General features: G+C 32.9%; 6 protein-coding genes across 8 annotated transcripts; 4 read left to right on the plus strand and 2 right to left on the minus strand.

The window, feature by feature from the left end:
• The first annotated feature begins 1,040 nt into the window (after window positions 1–1,040).
• LOC107366389 (CXXC-type zinc finger protein 1-like) lies at window positions 1,041–2,633 on the plus strand. The gene has a single exon (XM_015933982.3). The coding sequence runs from the start codon at window positions 1,170–1,172 to the stop codon at window positions 2,508–2,510; it is 1,341 nt and encodes a 446-aa protein (XP_015789468.2). The 5' UTR covers window positions 1,041–1,169; the 3' UTR covers window positions 2,511–2,633.
• Window positions 2,634–3,780: 1,147 nt separating this feature from the next.
• On the plus strand, window positions 3,781–9,951 carry LOC107366391 (uncharacterized). Of its 3 annotated transcripts, none has more exons than XM_015933988.3 (3): window positions 3,781–4,104; window positions 4,193–4,455; window positions 9,088–9,951. In XM_015933988.3, exons 2-3 carry the CDS (start codon window positions 4,275–4,277, stop codon window positions 9,768–9,770), a joined length of 864 nt encoding a protein of 287 aa, XP_015789474.2. In that variant the 5' UTR covers window positions 3,781–4,104; window positions 4,193–4,274; the 3' UTR covers window positions 9,771–9,951. The 3 variants fall into 3 exon arrangements, with proteins under 3 accessions (XP_015789474.2, XP_089123145.1, XP_015789473.2); XM_089267019.1 differs by having other exon boundaries at window positions 4,214–4,455; XM_015933987.3 differs by having other exon boundaries at window positions 3,781–4,455.
• On the minus strand, window positions 5,362–8,454 carry LOC107366388 (organic cation/carnitine transporter 2). The gene is made up of 5 exons (XM_015933981.3): window positions 7,903–8,454; window positions 7,638–7,730; window positions 7,047–7,305; window positions 5,958–6,775; window positions 5,362–5,877 (listed from the first exon to the last, which is right to left on the minus strand). The coding sequence occupies exons 1-5, from the start codon at window positions 8,113–8,115 to the stop codon at window positions 5,689–5,691; spliced, it is 1,572 nt and encodes a 523-aa protein (XP_015789467.2). The 5' UTR covers window positions 8,116–8,454; the 3' UTR covers window positions 5,362–5,688.
• Window positions 9,952–12,205: 2,254 nt separating the features above from the next.
• LOC107366317 (CXXC-type zinc finger protein 1-like) lies at window positions 12,206–14,891 on the plus strand. The gene is made up of 2 exons (XM_089266845.1): window positions 12,206–12,906; window positions 13,327–14,891. Exons 1-2 carry the CDS (start codon window positions 12,315–12,317, stop codon window positions 14,805–14,807), a joined length of 2,073 nt encoding a protein of 690 aa, XP_089122971.1. The 5' UTR covers window positions 12,206–12,314; the 3' UTR covers window positions 14,808–14,891.
• Window positions 14,892–14,946: 55 nt separating this feature from the next.
• Window positions 14,947–16,165, minus strand: Arpc4 (Actin-related protein 2/3 complex, subunit 4). The gene is made up of 2 exons (XM_015933993.3): window positions 16,068–16,165; window positions 14,947–15,962 (listed from the first exon to the last, which is right to left on the minus strand). The coding sequence occupies exon 2, from the start codon at window positions 15,759–15,761 to the stop codon at window positions 15,192–15,194; it is 570 nt and encodes a 189-aa protein (XP_015789479.1). The 5' UTR covers window positions 15,762–15,962; window positions 16,068–16,165; the 3' UTR covers window positions 14,947–15,191.
• An 83-nt stretch (window positions 16,166–16,248) lies between these two features.
• Window positions 16,249–17,924, plus strand: LOC107366393 (uncharacterized). Its single transcript, XM_015933990.3, has 3 exons — window positions 16,249–16,607; window positions 16,794–16,969; window positions 17,033–17,924. The coding sequence occupies exons 2-3, from the start codon at window positions 16,814–16,816 to the stop codon at window positions 17,687–17,689; spliced, it is 813 nt and encodes a 270-aa protein (XP_015789476.1). The 5' UTR covers window positions 16,249–16,607; window positions 16,794–16,813; the 3' UTR covers window positions 17,690–17,924.
• Window positions 17,925–18,039: the final 115 nt, after the last annotated feature.

An 18,039-nucleotide genomic window follows, 5' to 3' on the forward strand; every position in this document is an offset into this window, starting at 1 on the left:
ATTTCTTACTGTATTTGTCGCTCTTCAGATACAAGTTGTTTTATGATTTGTTGTGATAATTGCGAAGAATGGTATCATGGAGATTGTATTTCTATGACTAAGCAACTTGCTTGGACATTTTTCAAATTTTACTGCACAAAGTGTCGTGATCGTGATCCATCCTTGAAAAATCAATTTTATCCTCAAGAATCTTCAAAATACACACATGTATTCAAAATACATGTATGTACACACATGCTCCTCTTCTGCAGTGGCCAGCAAACAGGGAACAGAGCCCATCACCTCAGAGGTCCAATAAAGTGGCTCGTTATGAAGATGTCATCGCACCTGAGTACAGGGATTATGGAGATAAAGACGACGATGATAAAGATGAAACTTCAATAGATAAGAGTGATTCTTGTGAAAAAAATAATGAAAAAAGTGAACTCAAATCTAGATCAAGCCGAAAAGAAGCAAACACAACACCAGCTGACAACGAACGGACGAATGAAAAAACACATAAAGAAAGAGAGGAAGAAATCTCCGAGATTGATGATGGTTTGGGTCAATGTTTGCGATGGATGTTTGAATATTAATTTTTATCGTGGCGCAGGCTTATACTTTAAGTATAGAAGATCTTAATTGCCCGTGTTGGATAATCTGGTGTTTTGGAACTGAAGGCGAAACCTGAATCTTCACCACTACTATAAGGACAAGTTAAAATGTTTTGTTGTACTGAATAAATCAACTATTTGCAATTTCCTAACATTAAAATAAAATAAAATTAAATTAAATTGTAAGTGAAATTTTGATATCAATAAAAAGCAGTTTTAATCGTTCGTTTTTGCTGTGAGATGACATGCAATTTAAGTTAAGATCTCAAGAAAAAATAACCAAAAGTACAATTTTAAAAATTCCTGAGAGTTTTATCATTAATATTCCGAGTAAGATTATGCTTAACTGCTCAACTTGAAAAGTGAAAAATCTTTGTCAGTAGAAAGTTTTTACCATTTTTTGAATCTCCCTCTCTATATTATCGAAAAGTAACTGAGTAACCAGTCTGTTTGACTGGTGTCGGTAATTTTATATTTGTTTACAAACTCTGATAATCTTCAATTTCAGCAATTTTTATCCTTACGTCAAAGTTTTATTGTTTAAATGTTTTTCTTACTAACTTAAGTGATATCAACATGAGTGAAGGCACTTCTTACTGTATTTGTCGCTCTTCAGATACTAGTCGTTTTATGATTGGTTGTGATTCTTGTAATGAATGGTATCATGGAGATTGTATTTCTATTACTGAACAGCTTGCTAAGACGATAACCAAGTTCTATTGCCTCATGTGTCGTGATCGTAATCCATCCTTAAAAATTCAATATCACAAAGATTCTGGCTCTAAATCAACTAGCAAACAGGGGACTGTTCGAAAAAAGAAACAACCACCTTCTAAGTCCAATAAAGCGGCTCGTTTTGAAGATGATACCTCACCTGAGAAGATGGATTTTGAGGATGAAAACGATGAAGAGTTTGATGACGATGATGATGGAGATGAAACTTTCAGAATTGAGAATGAATTATCTGAAAAAAATAATCGAAAAAGTAAACCAAAATCTAGACCTAGCCGAAAGAAACCAAACACAACATCATCTGACAACAAACGTGGAAGTAAAAAAACACATAGACAAAGAGAAAGAGAAAGAGATGTCTACGAAGTTGATGATGGTTTAAGGCAATGTTATGGTCCTGGTTGTATCAATATAGCTCGTCGAGGCTCCAAATACTGCAGTGATAATTGTGGTATTAAATTAGCAACCAACAGGATAATAGAAATTTTACCTGAACGTATAAGGTTTTGGCAAAGTACACCATCAAGTGCTGATGTTTTCAGTAATCGAGAATTAGATGCAATTCGAACAGAAGGAGAAACAGCCAAAAGGCTTCTTGAAGAACTGGACGGTAAACAAAAAGAACTAGAAGCTATGATTGCCGAGGCCAAGAAACTACCACCAATCTCAGAAGATGAAGTAGACGAAGAGACTGGAGATGAGTTGATGACTTACTGTGTAACCTGTGGACATGAAGTTGCATCGAGGACTGCTTTGAGACACATGGAAAGATGTTTTAACAAATTTGAAAGTCAAATATCTTTTGGTGGTGTTTATAAAACAAAAGTGGAAGGAGTTTTCTGTGATGTATTCAATCCACATCAGAAAACTTACTGTATGAGATTGAAAGTATTGTGTCCTGAACACACAAAAGAGCAAAAAATACCAGATAATGAAGTTTGTGGTTATCCTTTGGTTACTAACTGTTTCGAACTGACTGGAACATATTGTCGTCTCCCAAAAAAGAAGTGTATGAGACATTATTGTTGGGAAAAATTACGACGAGCTGAAATTGATATGGAAAAGGTTCAGAAATGGTTAAAATTAGAAGAACTATTTGAAAAGGAGCAAAAAATTCGGTACACTTTACAAAATCGTGGAGCCGTTCTTGGTTTATTGCTTCATCATACAGTGATAATGGACTGATTTAGCTATGTATACTTACACTTAAATCTATTTTCTTATTTCTGTACATATCATTTATGATTACATAGTCATGCCGACATCAACAACAAAAATGTAAAATAAAAGTTGAAATTGAAGCAGAAATTTCTAGCAATTTAAATTATTTAATAATGAAGTAAAACAATTTAGTATAATCTTTCTATGAGATGCGTTTTTTGTTATAATCTGGTACTAGAGATGAACAATTTTAGATTTCAGGTCTGACCGACTTTTTGGATCAAAAACTCTAAAATGCGATTAAATCAAGTGATTTTTATTGCAAACAATACATTGAAACAACATTTCAAGGGTATCAGCTGTAACAATTTGGTAGAGATACGAGAAACCATAATAAATTAAAATTTTTAGTTTTGAATTGTGTCTCTTGTTTTAGTTATATCATGTTTAATCGTAACTCTCAACTAATAAATCTTGTATTCAGCTGTGAATCTTGAACACCTGAAATCTCTCCTTTGCGCAAAAAAACATAGAGCAATAAAGCATAGCCAGCATCATAAAGGTAATACAAGATGCGATCAGAGAAACTAATTTGTTCCTTATTCAACATGAAGCTCAATTTCAATTAAAAACTCATTGAAAGCAATTATAACACGATATCAATAAATAGCATCTGATCTTTCGAGTACAAAAAGATAATATCTGACTAAAGAAAATATTGATTTCGCTGTTAAATAGGTTTTAATCAGAGATAAGATGTTTTATACAATTCCGATTTATTGCGATGATTTAAACTTAATAACGAATATTGAAACAAATCAAACGGAGACAGTTATCTAGTGTAATAAAGTCCTATTCACTCAGCCCCATCAAAAAATGATTATCATTAGGTTCTTTCCGTGGCTGCTTCTGAACAAACAATACACGCCATTAACAATTAAGGACTTAATGCATTTAATTATAGCTCGGTTTTATGACCTTAAGAGTTAGCAAAATTAAGGTCAATAGAATCAAGTAAACCTTGCATTCAAGTTGAATTCAAGTTTTATTTACCGGTTAATTCACAAGTCTTGTTTTACTGCTGTATTTAACGGAGAGAAGGGAATATTCATTCAACCAGGAATTGAACAGGAACCGTTATTTGAATCATCGCATCAATTTTTAACTCTATCATCCACTCATTATCGCACTTATTATGATTATCATTACCACTTTTATTCCTTATCAACTTGATCTTGCAGAGCAACTTCATTCACTCTAACCAGCTTAGCTTTTCAACTGTTCATTCGTTTCCACACAACCAAACCTTTCTCATCTTGAATCTTTTGTATCTTCTGTCTGTGTACCTGTCCTTACCGCTACCTTACACACCATTCATATCCCACAAATAGTATTCATATTTCACCAATAATAGTCAAGTAAACCTTTGCTCAATTGAAAATTCACCTCAACTTTGGATTAAAGGACTGGATATATTGCTTTTACCGGTTTTAAGGTTTATTATTATCTCCAATTGTTCTGTCAGTGAACTTGACTTTTCATTACTTTCCATCCATTTCATGACAGCTTTGAGTTAATACACTTTCAACTTGGTTCCCGGAAGAGAAGGAGAAGACGAGTGAGTAGTAAATATAGGGGAAGGTGAATAAGTCAAAACAGAGAGGAGTAAAGCTTATATAACCCTCTTCACTGTTTACCTTTTTCAGGGTTTGTGTTTTTATTTACAGTTCATCACCATTATCAAACCCGTTAACAGAAACACCGTTTGGCATCAAATTACATTGTAAAATGTTGATGTGTGCGAAATCGGCTCGTGATATGTTGATAAAAATGTCTTACAAAGGTTTTGAAATCAGAGATGAGAAAGATTTTCTCAAATGTTTACTCTCCATATTTTCTGACTACCTTGGATCTATTTTTCACGATAAAGATAATCAACAGGAGACAATTTTTCACCATTTAGCTCAAAGTAAGTAAATCAAAAGCCCAATTCAACCCTCAATCAATCCTCTATTCATTCAATTAGTCAATACTCGTAATATTTACGTTTACGGTAAACTTTCGCTCCTATCAAGGTTATACGAAAGTAATTGCGATTCGTTCTGTATCAATTATTGATAAAAGAGTCTATTTTGAATTGATGAGCAATCAACTCAAATATTTATTTAAAACTCAATTTGAAAATCCACAATTATTGAGGCAATAATTTGATATCTAAGGCTTCTCCTAGTGTGAAGTTCACTTTGACGATTATTTCATCGATTTCCATTACCGTTTAGTAATTTGAGCTTGATTGAATGGAGTTTGAGTTTGAATTTCATAATTTATATACATTGTGCTTAACCATCTATTATAATAAATTAACACCAATGTTCCACGTAATGTACAGTAAACAATCTCGAGCTGTCACGTCGTGGGATTAGCATTATGGCTATTTTGCTATAATATTTAGGTGAAATAGCCCTTTTACCAATTTGATTTCGATATTTTTCATATTTAATTTGATAACTCGTGTACTGAATTAAATATATCAGAGTCCTCTAAAAATGTTATCTAATTAAAAAAACTAGCTTGATTTTTTTTGTAATTCGTTACCATCACTCTGTGTCAATTAGAGTCTACTGTAGTCATCTTGTACAGTAAAATGCTTCTTGACTTTTCGTGTATTTACAGCTGACTCTGTGTAACAATTTAGATGGATTGAAAAGATTTCAAATTATCACGAAACTTCTCAGGTAATTAACTCTCTCCCGTTGTTTAAAATTTACAATACATGGGTATAATTTGGTATTTGCCATGAGAAAAAATGAATTTACAATGAAATTTTGAATCCAATTGTTATCACCATTATTCAAATGAGTACATTATTCTGATGTTTTGGTAATATAAATTCACTATCCATTGTTTACTTCAATTCAACTACAATTTTTGTATATTTATAAGGTTAAGTCAATGGTTAACTTATTCTTTGAATAATTGATCATAAATTTTCAGTCAATTAATGGCGTTTCCCAAGAAACATTCATTATTCCAGTTGAGTTAAGTTTCAAGTTATAAGATTACAATTCTCGAATAATAGAATCAACCATCTTGGTCATGCAAATGATCAATGGGTTGACTTACAATGTTAGAAATAAATTGAATAACTAAAAGTTGAAAAGTCAATGCTTCAACAATATCTGGTGCATCAGCTGATCATCCTTTATGGTTGGTTCTTTCTTCGTTCAATCATCTCTCTTTCATCGTCTGTTTTAGTATTTCTAATCATTTCTTCAACAGTATCAGTAATTTCTTTATCCTTAGTTTCTGGTAACACAAATGAAACTGCAGCCCCAATTAAACCCAAAGAGGCAAACAACCCAAATGTATATCTTAGATCAGCTTTGGCAGTCTAAAGAAGGTTCAATGGAAAGAGAAAGTTGGTGAAAAAAAATTATATTCAACTGTGATTCACTGTCAAGATCAACTTACCAATTGTGCTACAAATGGAGCTGATATTGTGGCGATTCTTGCTGCTGTTGAACAGGTTCCTACTCCAAGATGTCGTATTGATGTTGGAAAAACTTCAGGTGAATAGACGTACATCAAAAGAAAGGTTGACGAGGCGAAAAATTTTCCAACCGTGATAAGAACTGTTCTTGGAACAACATCTCTTGATGAAGTGGCTAATGGTATGATTGAAAATAGGCACATAGAGGTTGCTAAGCATAAAGTAAGGACCAATGGTCGTCGTTTAAAGGATTCAACTTTCCAGGTCATGAATGTGAGCGCTGAAACACCAGAAATGGCAAATATAGCATTATTGAGGAATATATTTCCAGACAAATCGAGTGATGTATAAGTTAATCCAAATAATGTGAAAGCCATAGTGAACCACATTACATACAAGGCACAACAGTATTTCAATAAGGTTGGATGGCGATACAAAGTGAAAATTGTTTCCTTTGCCTTGTTTGACCGTAAACTGGACTTGACATTGTCTCGAAGAGCTTCGTACTTCATTTGGAATGTTTCTTCATCCATTCTACCCTGTTTAACTGAATACTCTCGCAATACCTTTTCCGCTCTTTCATCTTGACCATTAACCAACTGCCATCGAAGAGATTCATTGACTTTGGGCATAACGATAGTGACACAAAATATTTGGAAAATAGCTGAGCCCAAAAAGATGTGTCTAAAGTTGGTAACAAAATAAGTTACCAATATCATTAAATATTCACCGCCAAACCAGATCCAATCAAAGCTAACAACAATTCGTCCACGGATCCTTGGTCCAACACTTTCAACAACTTTCAACAGGGAAAAAACGAAAATTCATCAATTTCTTTAATCTGATTAGCAGTCGTCTAAAAGTCTTATTTTTCAACAACACCAAGAGATAACTGACAGGTTGACTCACAAGTCTCATCTAATCTGAAATATACCTTACTCTTTTCTGAAAAGGTGTTATGTTCAAGTATTGAACTTAATACCTTTATGACTGATTAATGGTTATTTACTCATAAAATCAAGATGCTATTTTCAAAGTTAATTTCGTGAAAAGATTGAAAAGAAACTCACGTAAAACCAATGAAGCTAGATATCTGCCATATCCTCCGATGCCGTGAATAATTCTGACCACCGTGAACATTTCAATGGACGATGAGACAAACAAGAGTATACTGCAAATTATTTCACTAATTATGCAGCCGATTATGGCATTTTTACGTCCAAATTTATCGGATATTGTACCAATAAACGGTCCAGATACTAAATAGCCCATTTGGTAAGCTGACAATGCTAATGATCGCTGCCAATAATTTTCACAGACAAGATTCCACTAAATAATTGAAATGAAATTGTTTAGTTGCTATTGATATCAAGTCTCGGACCAGTTCTAGTTTTAGAGGAATGTGATTAAAATGGTTACAGTTTTGGTCAAGTCCAATTTTGAGGCAAACCATTCCGAGAAGATCACATAATCTCAGACTGGACTTAAATCTCATTTCAAGATAAGCACCAATCAAGCTATAAATAGCTAATGGCGGATATTCACATTATTTTATCAAAACTGGAATCCACTCTTGTTGAATTTAACTCTTTGAACCAGATGCAACATGTTGAAGTTGATCACTAATTGTGACCTGATTTAAAGTTATCAATCAAACTTACCTCTTTGGTTACGGTTGTTCTGGTAATATTATGACCCCAAGCAGTACATTTTTCAAGATCTTTGAAGCTACAAGTATCAGATTTAATAGCAACCTAAAAGTAGATTCAATTAGATTGTGTCATTAGATAAAAGTAAATTTGAAAGATTCAACGCAAAACCCTCATTCACGCAATTAAGAAATGATTAAAGTAAACTAAATATTGTTTCTTTCTCATCACCATCAACCAGAAAAATTGGAGACAAAAATAATATCAATATAATTACCCGAAAACCAGTTGATTTTTCACACCAAAGGTCACTTTTGATAACATAATAGAGGAGACTTTGATTATTGAATGGAGCTGCCCAATAACAGATAATCAAGAGAAACATTAATTTTCGTTGATAAGGTCCCCATGATCCAATTATATCAGCTATATGTTGAACATTTTGCTGATCATCTTTTGATTGTGATTCTTCAGGTTCTTGGTCCATCATTTGTTTCTATTATCACAACTAAAAATTAACCAAACACTAGTTTAAAAGTAAAATACAGTTCAATTAAGCCTCTTATTTCATCTGGTCTCACCTCGACTTGATACTGGTTTTTAATGTTGCAATTATTTGTTTTTACTTGTTATTCAGGCGTGTTAGTTCAACATGATACTCAATAGTTTCAGTTTCCTTTCAAATTTTATTGAATTAATAAATGTTGAATCAAACTTCTCACTATTTCCATCATCATCATCATCATCTTCCCATCTTGTTAACCTTCAATTTTGTCGGTTCCTTTGCTTCTTCTGTATACATTCATTTTATCTATTAAATCATCAACCAAATGGACTTTTATTCCGCTTGTTTGACCAGATCTAATTGTTTAACTTAAACCAAACAGTTAACTCTTGAATTGCTGCAATTGTCAATTGAAACAAATTCACATATTAACACATTAGCATGAGTAACCGACCAAATTGAAATGTCCTTAACCACAAATAACCATAAATGTAAACCCACGAGTTTTGTAATCAAGTTCAAGTTTCTCCTTAATTTACCATTTATCAAGGATAATGTTTGAATTTAAGCAACCGTTTTTCATGTTAAAAATACAACAATCAATCGATATCAGATCAGTTCATGAATTTCATGTTTTCAGCTTACAATTGTTGTGAAAACAAAATAATTGATCATGTTATTTTGGATACCTTTTCCTCTAGTTTGATTAGTCGATCAAGATTTTGATGTACTTTGTGCCTCATCCACTTTCAACCATTTATCTTCATATTTTGAATTACTAAACATGATAACCTTCAATTGGTTTCATTTTCCATCTCTGAGTAATTCATTAATGAGCGAAGACAATCTAATTTTATTCATCTTTCAAGCATAATCTTTAAACTGTAAATGAAAATCTTTAATAACTGGCTAAAATTGATTTTAATTTACTTTTTCTTCTTTTCTTTCTCTTCTCAGGTATTCCTTATACACTTGAGGGTAAATCAAAGCTTAAGAAGGTTCATGAAAGGAAGGAAGACCAAAATTCTGACTGTGATGAAACTGGTGAAAAGCGTCAATCATCTGTTTCAAATGGTAAATTATTGGAGCCGGAAAAAGAGTCCGATGACACCAGTTTTGGGGAGTTGACAATCTCGTTTGATTTAACAAGCCTCTCGTATAACTGTAGCATTATTGGCAACTCAAGTCATGTAATCTTCTTGGAGACCAGATCTGTTTACTCTCTTAATGATGATATATTGTGTAAATATATTTATTATCGAACTGACCAGAGTACGAACAATGGAGCTGATGAATCAGTTACCAGTGATAAAGATGGAAACCATGATAGAATTGAAATTCATCCATTTACGGACGGCAATGAAGGATCTCATCAAGGATCATTGGTTTCCAGTTTACCCGTTTTAAATAATCAATCCATGAGCTGCAATAAATCAATACTGAAAACTTTATTGATTTCAAAATCAAATTTCAATGTTGAAACTGGTCAAAATTATTGTTTCCTGTATATAGATTCCAATAGATCTGTTTTAGGTAAAAGTGGACCTTTCCAATTCAGTTCACAGCCTTCAAGTCAAATACCAGAGCTTTATAATGCAGCTGATTCAGACGATGATGGTTTTGTTATTGTTGATTCTTGATTTTAATCACAATTTTGACTCTAGTAGCCTTAATAGAGTTTAATCAATTCTTTAATCTTCTTTTAACTATCATGTTATTTGAAAGGTCTTAGAGATTTTAAAGATGGCCTTTTCCATCTTTTATAATATTTATTCATCGTGTTTACCTTTTTTCCCATTAAACTTTACCTTCTGTTATTTTTTTACCTTCATTTTCTCCAATTCAAATCAACGGTTGATCGATTTAATTTTTATCTATTATCGATAAACAAACATCTTTATATTGATAGAAAGATGTTAAAACTCAAACATTTCATATTCTAGTGTGTGATTTGTTTCTTTGAGTAAAAAATCAGCAATTAAGACATAACAGGAAAATTATTTCTGGTTATATAATAGTGATCACTGGTATATCAAAATGAGTCCATCACCTCCGAAGTCCATTAAAGTGGCTCGTTTTGAAGATAAAGAGAAAATGCAATCTCCGAAATTATTAATTAATGAAGGCGAAACCTAGATCATCAACACTACTATCAGTGTACTATCAAGACAAGGGGGAATGCTTATTGAATCAGCTATTAGCTAAGCTCTAAGATAAATTTTAACATAATAAAAATCTATTTTGATTGTTAATTCTTGCTGAGTAGGACTTGCAATTAAGTTCAGATCTAAGCCAAAAAATAACCAAAAGTCCGATTTTGAAAATTCCTGAGAGTTCCATGATAAATATGCCTGAAAATAAAAGTGAAAAACTTTGTTGGTGAAAAGTTTTTACCATTTTTTTAATATCACTCTCAATGTGATCAAGTGATAGATGTCTTACCAAGCCCTGGTGGACAAGCTAGTTTCAATGGTCAAATGTTTGGTCTTGGTTTGGACTTAGTGCTAACACTGGTGGCCGAACTACTAGCACTGGATCTTCTGGTGCCTCAGCGTCCGATAGAGCTGCAGTTAAGACCGTTGTCTAAGTGAAGACTCAAAGGGCTTAAAATAGTTTTTTGTGGTGAAAAATATCTGTGATCTTCAAGTTTCAAGGGAAAAGCGTAGAGGGGAATCACTGGACTGCATAAATTGTTTAAATTGTAAAATAATGATTTGCTTGAAACAAAATTTAAATATCTCAATGTTTTTTCACTATAAAATCAGGTTCAAGCGTAAGAGCAAATATTGATGAATTATTAACAGCTAAAGTAATTTTACCATATTAATTATCGAAATATAATTACTGTCATAGGTTCAAAACTTTCTGGTTTACCTAATAGACCTATCTTTAGCTAAGAAACACCTACTTAACCGTGAAATAGACCATTAGTTATTTTCACTACGTCTAACTTACAAGAAACAAATTACTTGTTAACTTGTTGACTGTGTTTAAAATAAGCAATAAACTTTTATTAAAATGAGTGAAGACATTGCTTATTGTATTTGTCGCTCTTCAGATATAAGTCGATTTATGATTTGTTGTGATAATTGCGAAGAATGGTATCATGGAGATTGTATTTCTATGCCTAAGGAACGCGCTTTTACCTTTTTAAAATTTTACTGCAGTAAGTGTCGTGATCGTGATCCATCCTTGAAAAATCAACTTGTTAAAGAATCTAAAAAATATGTGGTATACACAATATCCACTTCTGAAGTGACCAGCAAACAGGGAACAGTTCGGAAGAAGCCCCATCACCTCAGAGGTCCAATAAAGTTGCTCGTTATGAAGATGTCGCTCCATCTGAGGAAAGGAATTGTGAAGATAAAGACGAAGATGATAAAGATGAAAATTCAAAAGATAATAGTGATTCATGTGAAAAAAATAATGAAAAAAGTGAAAGCAAATCTAGATCAAGCCGAAAAGATGCAAACACAACACCAGTTGACAACGAACGGACGAATGAAAAAACACATAAAGACAGAGAGGAAGAAATCTCCGAGACTGATGATGGTTTGGGTCAATTTTTTCAATGGATGTTTGAATATGAATTTTTATCGTGGCGTAGTCTTGTACTTTAAATATAGAAGATCTTAATTGCCCGTATTGGATAATCTGGTGTTTTTAAACCAGGCAAAACTGAAGGCGAATCCTAAATCTTCACCACTACTATTACAGTATTTCCTTGAATTTTTTGCTTTTTTCAAGTGCTGACATCTATGTCAACTACAGGGGGAAATAATTAAATTTTACAGTTAGTCTATTCTAACGATTCCCCCTTAAGGGAAAAGGGTAGAGGGGAATCACTGGACTGCATAAATTGTTTAAATTGTAAAATAATGATTTGCTTGAATCAAAATATAAATATCAATCAATGTTTTTTCACTATAAAATTAGGTTCAGGCGTAAGAGCAAATGTTGATGAATTATTAACAGCTAAAGTAATTTTATCATATTAATTATCGAAATATAAATACTGTCAGAGGTTTACCTAATAGACTCTTAGAATAGAATAGAATGATCTTTAGCTAAGAAACACCTTCTTGACCGTGAAATAGACCATAAGTTACTCTCACTACGTCGAACTTATAAGATACAAATTACTTGTTGACTGTGTTTAAAGTAAACAATAAACTTTTATTAAAATGAGTGAAGACAATGCTTATTGTATTTGTCGCTCTTCAGATATTAGTCGATTTATGATTTGTTGTGATAATTGCGATGAATGGTATCATGGAGATTGTATTTCTATTACTGAACAACTTGCTAAGACGATGACCAAATTCTACTGCCTTATATGTCGTGATCGTAATCCATCTTTAAAAATTCAATATCACAGTGTAGTCCTAGACACTGTAGTATCTAGTCCTAAACCCACCAGCAAACAGGGGACTGTTCGGAAGAAGAGCCCATCACCTCAGAGGTCCAATAAAGTGGCTCGTCATGAAGATGTCGCTCCATCTGAGGAAAGGAATTGTGAAGATAAAGACGACGATCATCAAGATGAAACTTTAAGAAATAAGAGTGATTCATGTGAAAAAAATAACCAAAAAAGTGAAATCAAATCTAGATCAAGCCGAAGAGAAGCAAACACAACACCAGCTGACAACGAACGGACGAATGAAAAAACACATAGAGAAAGAAAGGAAGAAATCTCCGAGATTGATGATGGTTTGGGTCAATGTTTGCGATGGATGTTTGAATATGAATTTTTATCGTGGCGCAGGCTTATACTTTAAGTATAGAAGATCTTAATTGCCCGTGTTGGATAATCTGGTGTTTTGGAACTGAAGGCGAAACCTGAATCTTCACCACTACTATAAGGACAAGTTAAAATGTTTTGTTGTACTGACTAAATCAACTATTTGCAATTCCCTAACATTAAAATAAAAAAAATTAAATTGTAAGTGAAATTTTGATATCAATAAGAATCAGCTTTAATTGTTCATTTTTGCTGTGAGATGACATGCAATTTAAGTTAAGACCTCAAGAAAAAATATCCAAAAGTAAAATTTTAACAATTTCTGAGAGTTTTATCATAAATGTTCCGAGTTAGATTATGCTCAACTTGAAAAGTGAAAAACCTTTGTCAGTAGAAAGTTTTACCATTTTTTGAATCTCCCTCTCTATGTTATCGAAAAGTAACTGAGTAACCAGTTTTTAAAGTCTGTTTGACTGGTTTCGGTAATTTTACATTTGTTTACAAACTCTGTTTATCTTCAATTTCGGCAGTTTTTATCCTTACGTCAAAGTTTTATTATTTAAATGTTTTTCTTATTAACTTAAGTGATATCAACATGGGTGAAGACACTTCTTACTGTATTTGTCGCTCTTCAGATACTAGTCGTTTTATGATTGGTTGTGATTCTTGTAATGAATGGTATCATGGAGATTGTATTTCTATTACTGAACAGCTTGCTAAGACGATAACCAAGTTCTATTGCCTCATGTGTCGTGATCGTAATCCATCCTTAAAAATTCAATATCACAAAGATTCTGGCTCTAAATCAACTAGCAAACAGGGGACTGTTCGAAAAAAGAAACAACCAACTTCTAAGTCCAATAAAACGGCTCGTTTTGAAGATGATACCTCACCAGAGAAGATGGATTTTGAGGATGAAAACGATGAAGAGTTTGATGACGATGATGATGGAGATGAAACTTTCAGAATTGAGAATGAATTATCTGAAAAAAATAATCGAAAAAGTAAACCAAAATCTAGACCTAGCCGAAAGAAAACAAACACATCATCGGCTGACAACAAACGTGGAAGTAAAAAAACACATAGACAAAGAGAAAGAGAAAGAGATGTTTACGAAGTTGATGATGGTTTAAGGCAATGTTATGGTCCTGGATGTATCAATATAGCTCGTCGAGGTTCTAAATACTGCAGTGATAATTGTGGTATTAAATTAGCAACCAACAGGATAATAGAAATTTTACCTGAACGTATAAGGTTTTGGCAAAGTACACCATCAAGTGCTGATGTTTTCAGTAATCGAGAATTAGATGCAATTCGAACAGAAGGAGAAACAGCCAAAAGGCTTCTTGAAGAACTGGACGGTAAACAAAAAGAACTAGAAGCTATGATTGCCGAGGCCAAGAAACTACCACCAATCTCAGAAGATGAAGTAGACGAAGAGACTGGAGATGAGCTGATGACTTACTGTGTAACCTGTGGACATGAAGTTGCATCGAGAACTGCTTTGAGACACATGGAAAGATGTTTTAACAAATTTGAAAGTCAAATATCTTTTGGTGGTGTTTATAAAACAAAAGTGGAAGGAGTTTTCTGTGATGTATTCAATCCTCATCAGAAAACTTATTGTATGAGATTGAAAGTATTGTGCCCTGAACACACAAAAGAGCAAAAAATACCAGATAATGAAGTTTGTGGTTATCCTTTGGTTACTAACTGTTTCGAACTGACTGGAACATATTGCCGTCTCCCAAAAAAGAAGTGTATGAGACATTATTGTTGGGAAAAATTACGACGAGCTGAAATTGATATGGAAAAGGTTCAGAAATGGTTAAAATTAGAAGAACTATTTGAAAAGGAGCAAAAAATTCGGTACACTTTACAAAATCGTGGAGCCGTTCTTGGTTTATTGCTTCATCATACAGTGATAATGGACTGATTTAGCTTTGTATACTTAAATCTATTTTCTTATTTCTGTACATATCATTTATGATTAAATATTCATGCTGATGCATATTCATAACTCATCATTGTCAATAACAAAAATGTAAAATAAAAAGTTAAAATTGAAGGAGAAATTTCTAACAATTTAAATTCTTTAATAATGGAGTAAAACAATTTATTATTTTCTTTCTATGAGATGTGTTTTTTGTTATAATCTGGTACTTCAGATAACTTTCATGTAAGAAAAACAGAAAGAAACGAATTTAATTAAAGATAGAGAATATGAAATACTGCCAAAGATGGCTTAGCCACGGAACAGAATAAACAATTCAGCTCTGCCAAGATTTTCCAGCTGAGCTTTAAGTTATGTACCAATTAATCAAAATCGTTTGAGAAACTCTTCAGCAGTAATTCTAGCTCTTGCATTGATGGCCAATTTCATTTCATTGATTTCTTTATCAATTTCTTCCATAAAGTGTATAATAAAATCGATTATTTTGAATCTGTTCATATATTCAGTGTGAATATTGGTAACAAGAAAAGATATATCATAACCGGTAGGAGGTTGCTGTTGAGGATTTGTCTTCTCATCTAAAATAGTACTTCTTGTATCGCTTAAAGAGACAGGTTTACGCCTTAAAATAACAAATTTATCCGCTCGCATCATTAAAAAACGGGTGAATTTATGGACAAGGATCCTTTCAATATCGTCCGCTTGTTTAACTGCAATGGAGATCCGGACAGAGTTTATACTAGACTCAATTAACACTCTTTCCTTGTCATTACGACTGATTACCACTGGATTAAGAAGTAATTCCTTGTTACCACGAACTTCTACCTCAGGTTTATTATGTCTTTCGACAACTTGTGAATTAAAATCGGTCAAACAAAAAGCAGCCTCCAATGTTTTCCGAACTGCAGCAAGATATGGGCGAAGGGTGGCAGACATTTTCACTGAGCAATTGGCTTCAATTTAAGTAATATATTTCACTTTATGGGCCACCTTGATTACCGGACAGGAGTAAAACTTCAACGGATGTATTTGAAGACAAAAATTTGGCAACAAATAAAGTCAACACAAATGGAAAAGACCGAAATGAAGAAGTGGACACCAGATGATAGTGTAAGATGAGCAAGGAATGTTACAAACCTATGTATGGTGAAAACATAAACAGATTACAGTTAATTACTGGTCAAAATTTTGATCAATGATTTCTTAAAAAGATCAATTACAATCGAAACTAAATGGGCTTACCTTATTCAATAACCGGATGAGAAGATATTATGGCAAATGATTCTAATCATTATTGCAATGAATTACAAACATGGATTGACTCTCGTCTCTTTCTGTCTTTCTTGGCTCTCTTTCTCTTTCTTTTTCCCTTTCTCTCTCCCCTTCTCTATATGTCTCTATTTCTTTCTACTTTTCATTTTTCTGTGTGTATGAGTTACCTGGAAGTAGGTGGGTCTGTTTCATCTTTGATTGTTAATTACTATTAACATCCCTTCTTCATCTATGATCATCGGCAATATTTTTACTTAGAACAGTTCAATTCATAAGATAATATTAAGATTATTTCATGACCAAGATGATAGTGGTGACCAATTTTTAATTTTGAGCTGTTGAGCTATCTGTTTTCATGCTGTTTGTTTATGTTTACAACCTTCACTCCTCTCCACATCATCTGTCAATATTTCCTATTTGGACCTTACGTACTCAGAATGAATCTTGATTGTTACATGATTAAACTAACCATATCACTCTGAGATAAGGAGACATCCGAACAAATTAAAGGTAACATACCTTATTTGGTTTATAATGTTAGCTGGCGGATTGGCAATTCAGCTGTGTATTAATCAACTCTGGGTGTTTTTTCGCCATACTAGCTATTTTATTTAATTTATGTGCATTATGGCTAAAATTGCCAAAAATTATATCGTTTATTAATAATTTCTAATGTTTATTTTTTCAAAATGGCAGGATTCCAGTGGAAAAATTTGATGGTTCCAACTTATTGGTGGACCACGATGACTGACTTTACACAATTCAAAGCAATAAACTCTAAATTAAAGAAAAGATTTCTTCTAAGGAAACCTAATTTTTCAGAAGCTAGTCAACAATTCAGTGATCTGAGTCAAGATTTTAAAGAATTTAAAGTAAGTTTCAAAGCCTTGTTCATCAGCCAGAATCATCTGCTAATGTTTACGTTTTTATTTCAGTTATTCGCTGGTTATTGTTCTCTGGCATCAGCGCGATGTGAACATTCCCTTGGAAATGTTAATATGGAATTACAAGCGCTTCTTCAAGCTGCTCGCCATTTTGCTGAAGGAAAAGAAATAAACGCTGCCATATCAGCTTATCGTCACGCATTACTTATCTCAGCTGAAGCCAATTTGCCTTACATTTACATTGAACTGGCTCGTTTATATGAGAAGCATCGTCGTTTCAATGAAGCAGCTATTGTTTATGAAGAAGCATCAATGTTTAGAGACGCAGCAAATTGTTTCATGGACGCTCATCTTTACGATAAGGCATTGAGCTGCTTTAATAAACTGGACAAGCAGAAGTTAAAAGTTAATGATGAAATATCTATTTTTTTGTTGAAGCTTTTTCTTTATGATGTTCGTCGTTTATCATTAGAATTTCCAGTAGTCAATTGTACCTGTGAAGATGATGACATAATCTCTTTGAATATTCTATTAGAATCACTATTCTATTACGAAACGGAGCAAAGGGAAGGTGTGGAGATTAAGAATAATATAATCTCAAAATTAAATCCATTCTTGGATGGTAGACAAAAAGAGCTACTTCTTGCGCTAGCAGATCCCAGAGAAACAGATGAATTGTCTTATGGAATGGAAAACTGGAAAATCTAAAAACGAATTAAAATCTCCCAACCATGTCATTTACTATCTATACAAGGAAAGGCACAAATAAGATATGAAATATCATGGTAATTAATACAAAATAATTATAACAAACGAAGCAATACAAATTTATTTGTATCACGACGCTTAGACGTGAATCAACATCTCTACCTTGAACCAAAGATGTTTTATATATTTATCTTACCATAGTATGTTTATAAATAATAAAATTTAGTTTATTTTACCTATTTTAGACTAGATTTTACATTTAAAAAATACATAAAAAATGACATTAAGATTCATTGTGAAAGTAACATATCCCAACGATGGCAGACATTTTATTATTGAACAATTTCCTG

Source organism: Tetranychus urticae, chromosome 2 (genome assembly GCF_039701765.1).
Source record: "Tetranychus urticae isolate SD_2017Ah chromosome 2, NJAU_TeUrti_SD_1.0, whole genome shotgun sequence".
Lineage (NCBI taxonomy): Eukaryota > Metazoa > Arthropoda > Arachnida > Trombidiformes > Tetranychidae > Tetranychus > Tetranychus urticae.

Excerpts from the sequence above, each read along its gene's own strand:
- LOC107366388 (XM_015933981.3), bottom strand. The coding sequence starts at position 8,115 with ATGATGGACCAAGAACCTGAAGAATCACAATCAAAAGATGATCAGCAA. Across the intron at positions 7,306-7,637 it reads GAACAACCGTAACCAAAGAG|TGGAATCTTGTCTGTGAAAA; the intron begins GTAAGTTTGATT and ends TCAATTATTTAG. Across the intron at positions 6,776-7,046 it reads TCTAGCTTCATTGGTTTTAC|TTGTTGAAAGTGTTGGACCA; the intron begins GTGAGTTTCTTT and ends CCCTGTTGAAAG.
- LOC107366391 (XM_015933987.3), top strand. The coding sequence starts at position 4,275 with ATGTTGATGTGTGCGAAATCGGCTCGTGATATGTTGATAAAAATGTCT. Across the intron at positions 4,456-9,087 it reads TTTTCACCATTTAGCTCAAA|GTATTCCTTATACACTTGAG; the intron begins GTAAGTAAATCA and ends TTCTCTTCTCAG.
- Arpc4 (XM_015933993.3), bottom strand. The coding sequence starts at position 15,761 with ATGTCTGCCACCCTTCGCCCATATCTTGCTGCAGTTCGGAAAACATTG.
- LOC107366393 (XM_015933990.3), top strand. The coding sequence starts at position 16,814 with ATGGTTCCAACTTATTGGTGGACCACGATGACTGACTTTACACAATTC. Across the intron at positions 16,970-17,032 it reads AAGATTTTAAAGAATTTAAA|TTATTCGCTGGTTATTGTTC; the intron begins GTAAGTTTCAAA and ends TTTTTATTTCAG.
- LOC107366317 (XM_089266845.1), top strand. The coding sequence starts at position 12,315 with ATGAGTGAAGACAATGCTTATTGTATTTGTCGCTCTTCAGATATTAGT. Across the intron at positions 12,907-13,326 it reads GTGGCGCAGGCTTATACTTT|TTTTTAAAGTCTGTTTGACT; the intron begins AAGTATAGAAGA and ends CTGAGTAACCAG.
- LOC107366389 (XM_015933982.3), top strand. The coding sequence starts at position 1,170 with ATGAGTGAAGGCACTTCTTACTGTATTTGTCGCTCTTCAGATACTAGT.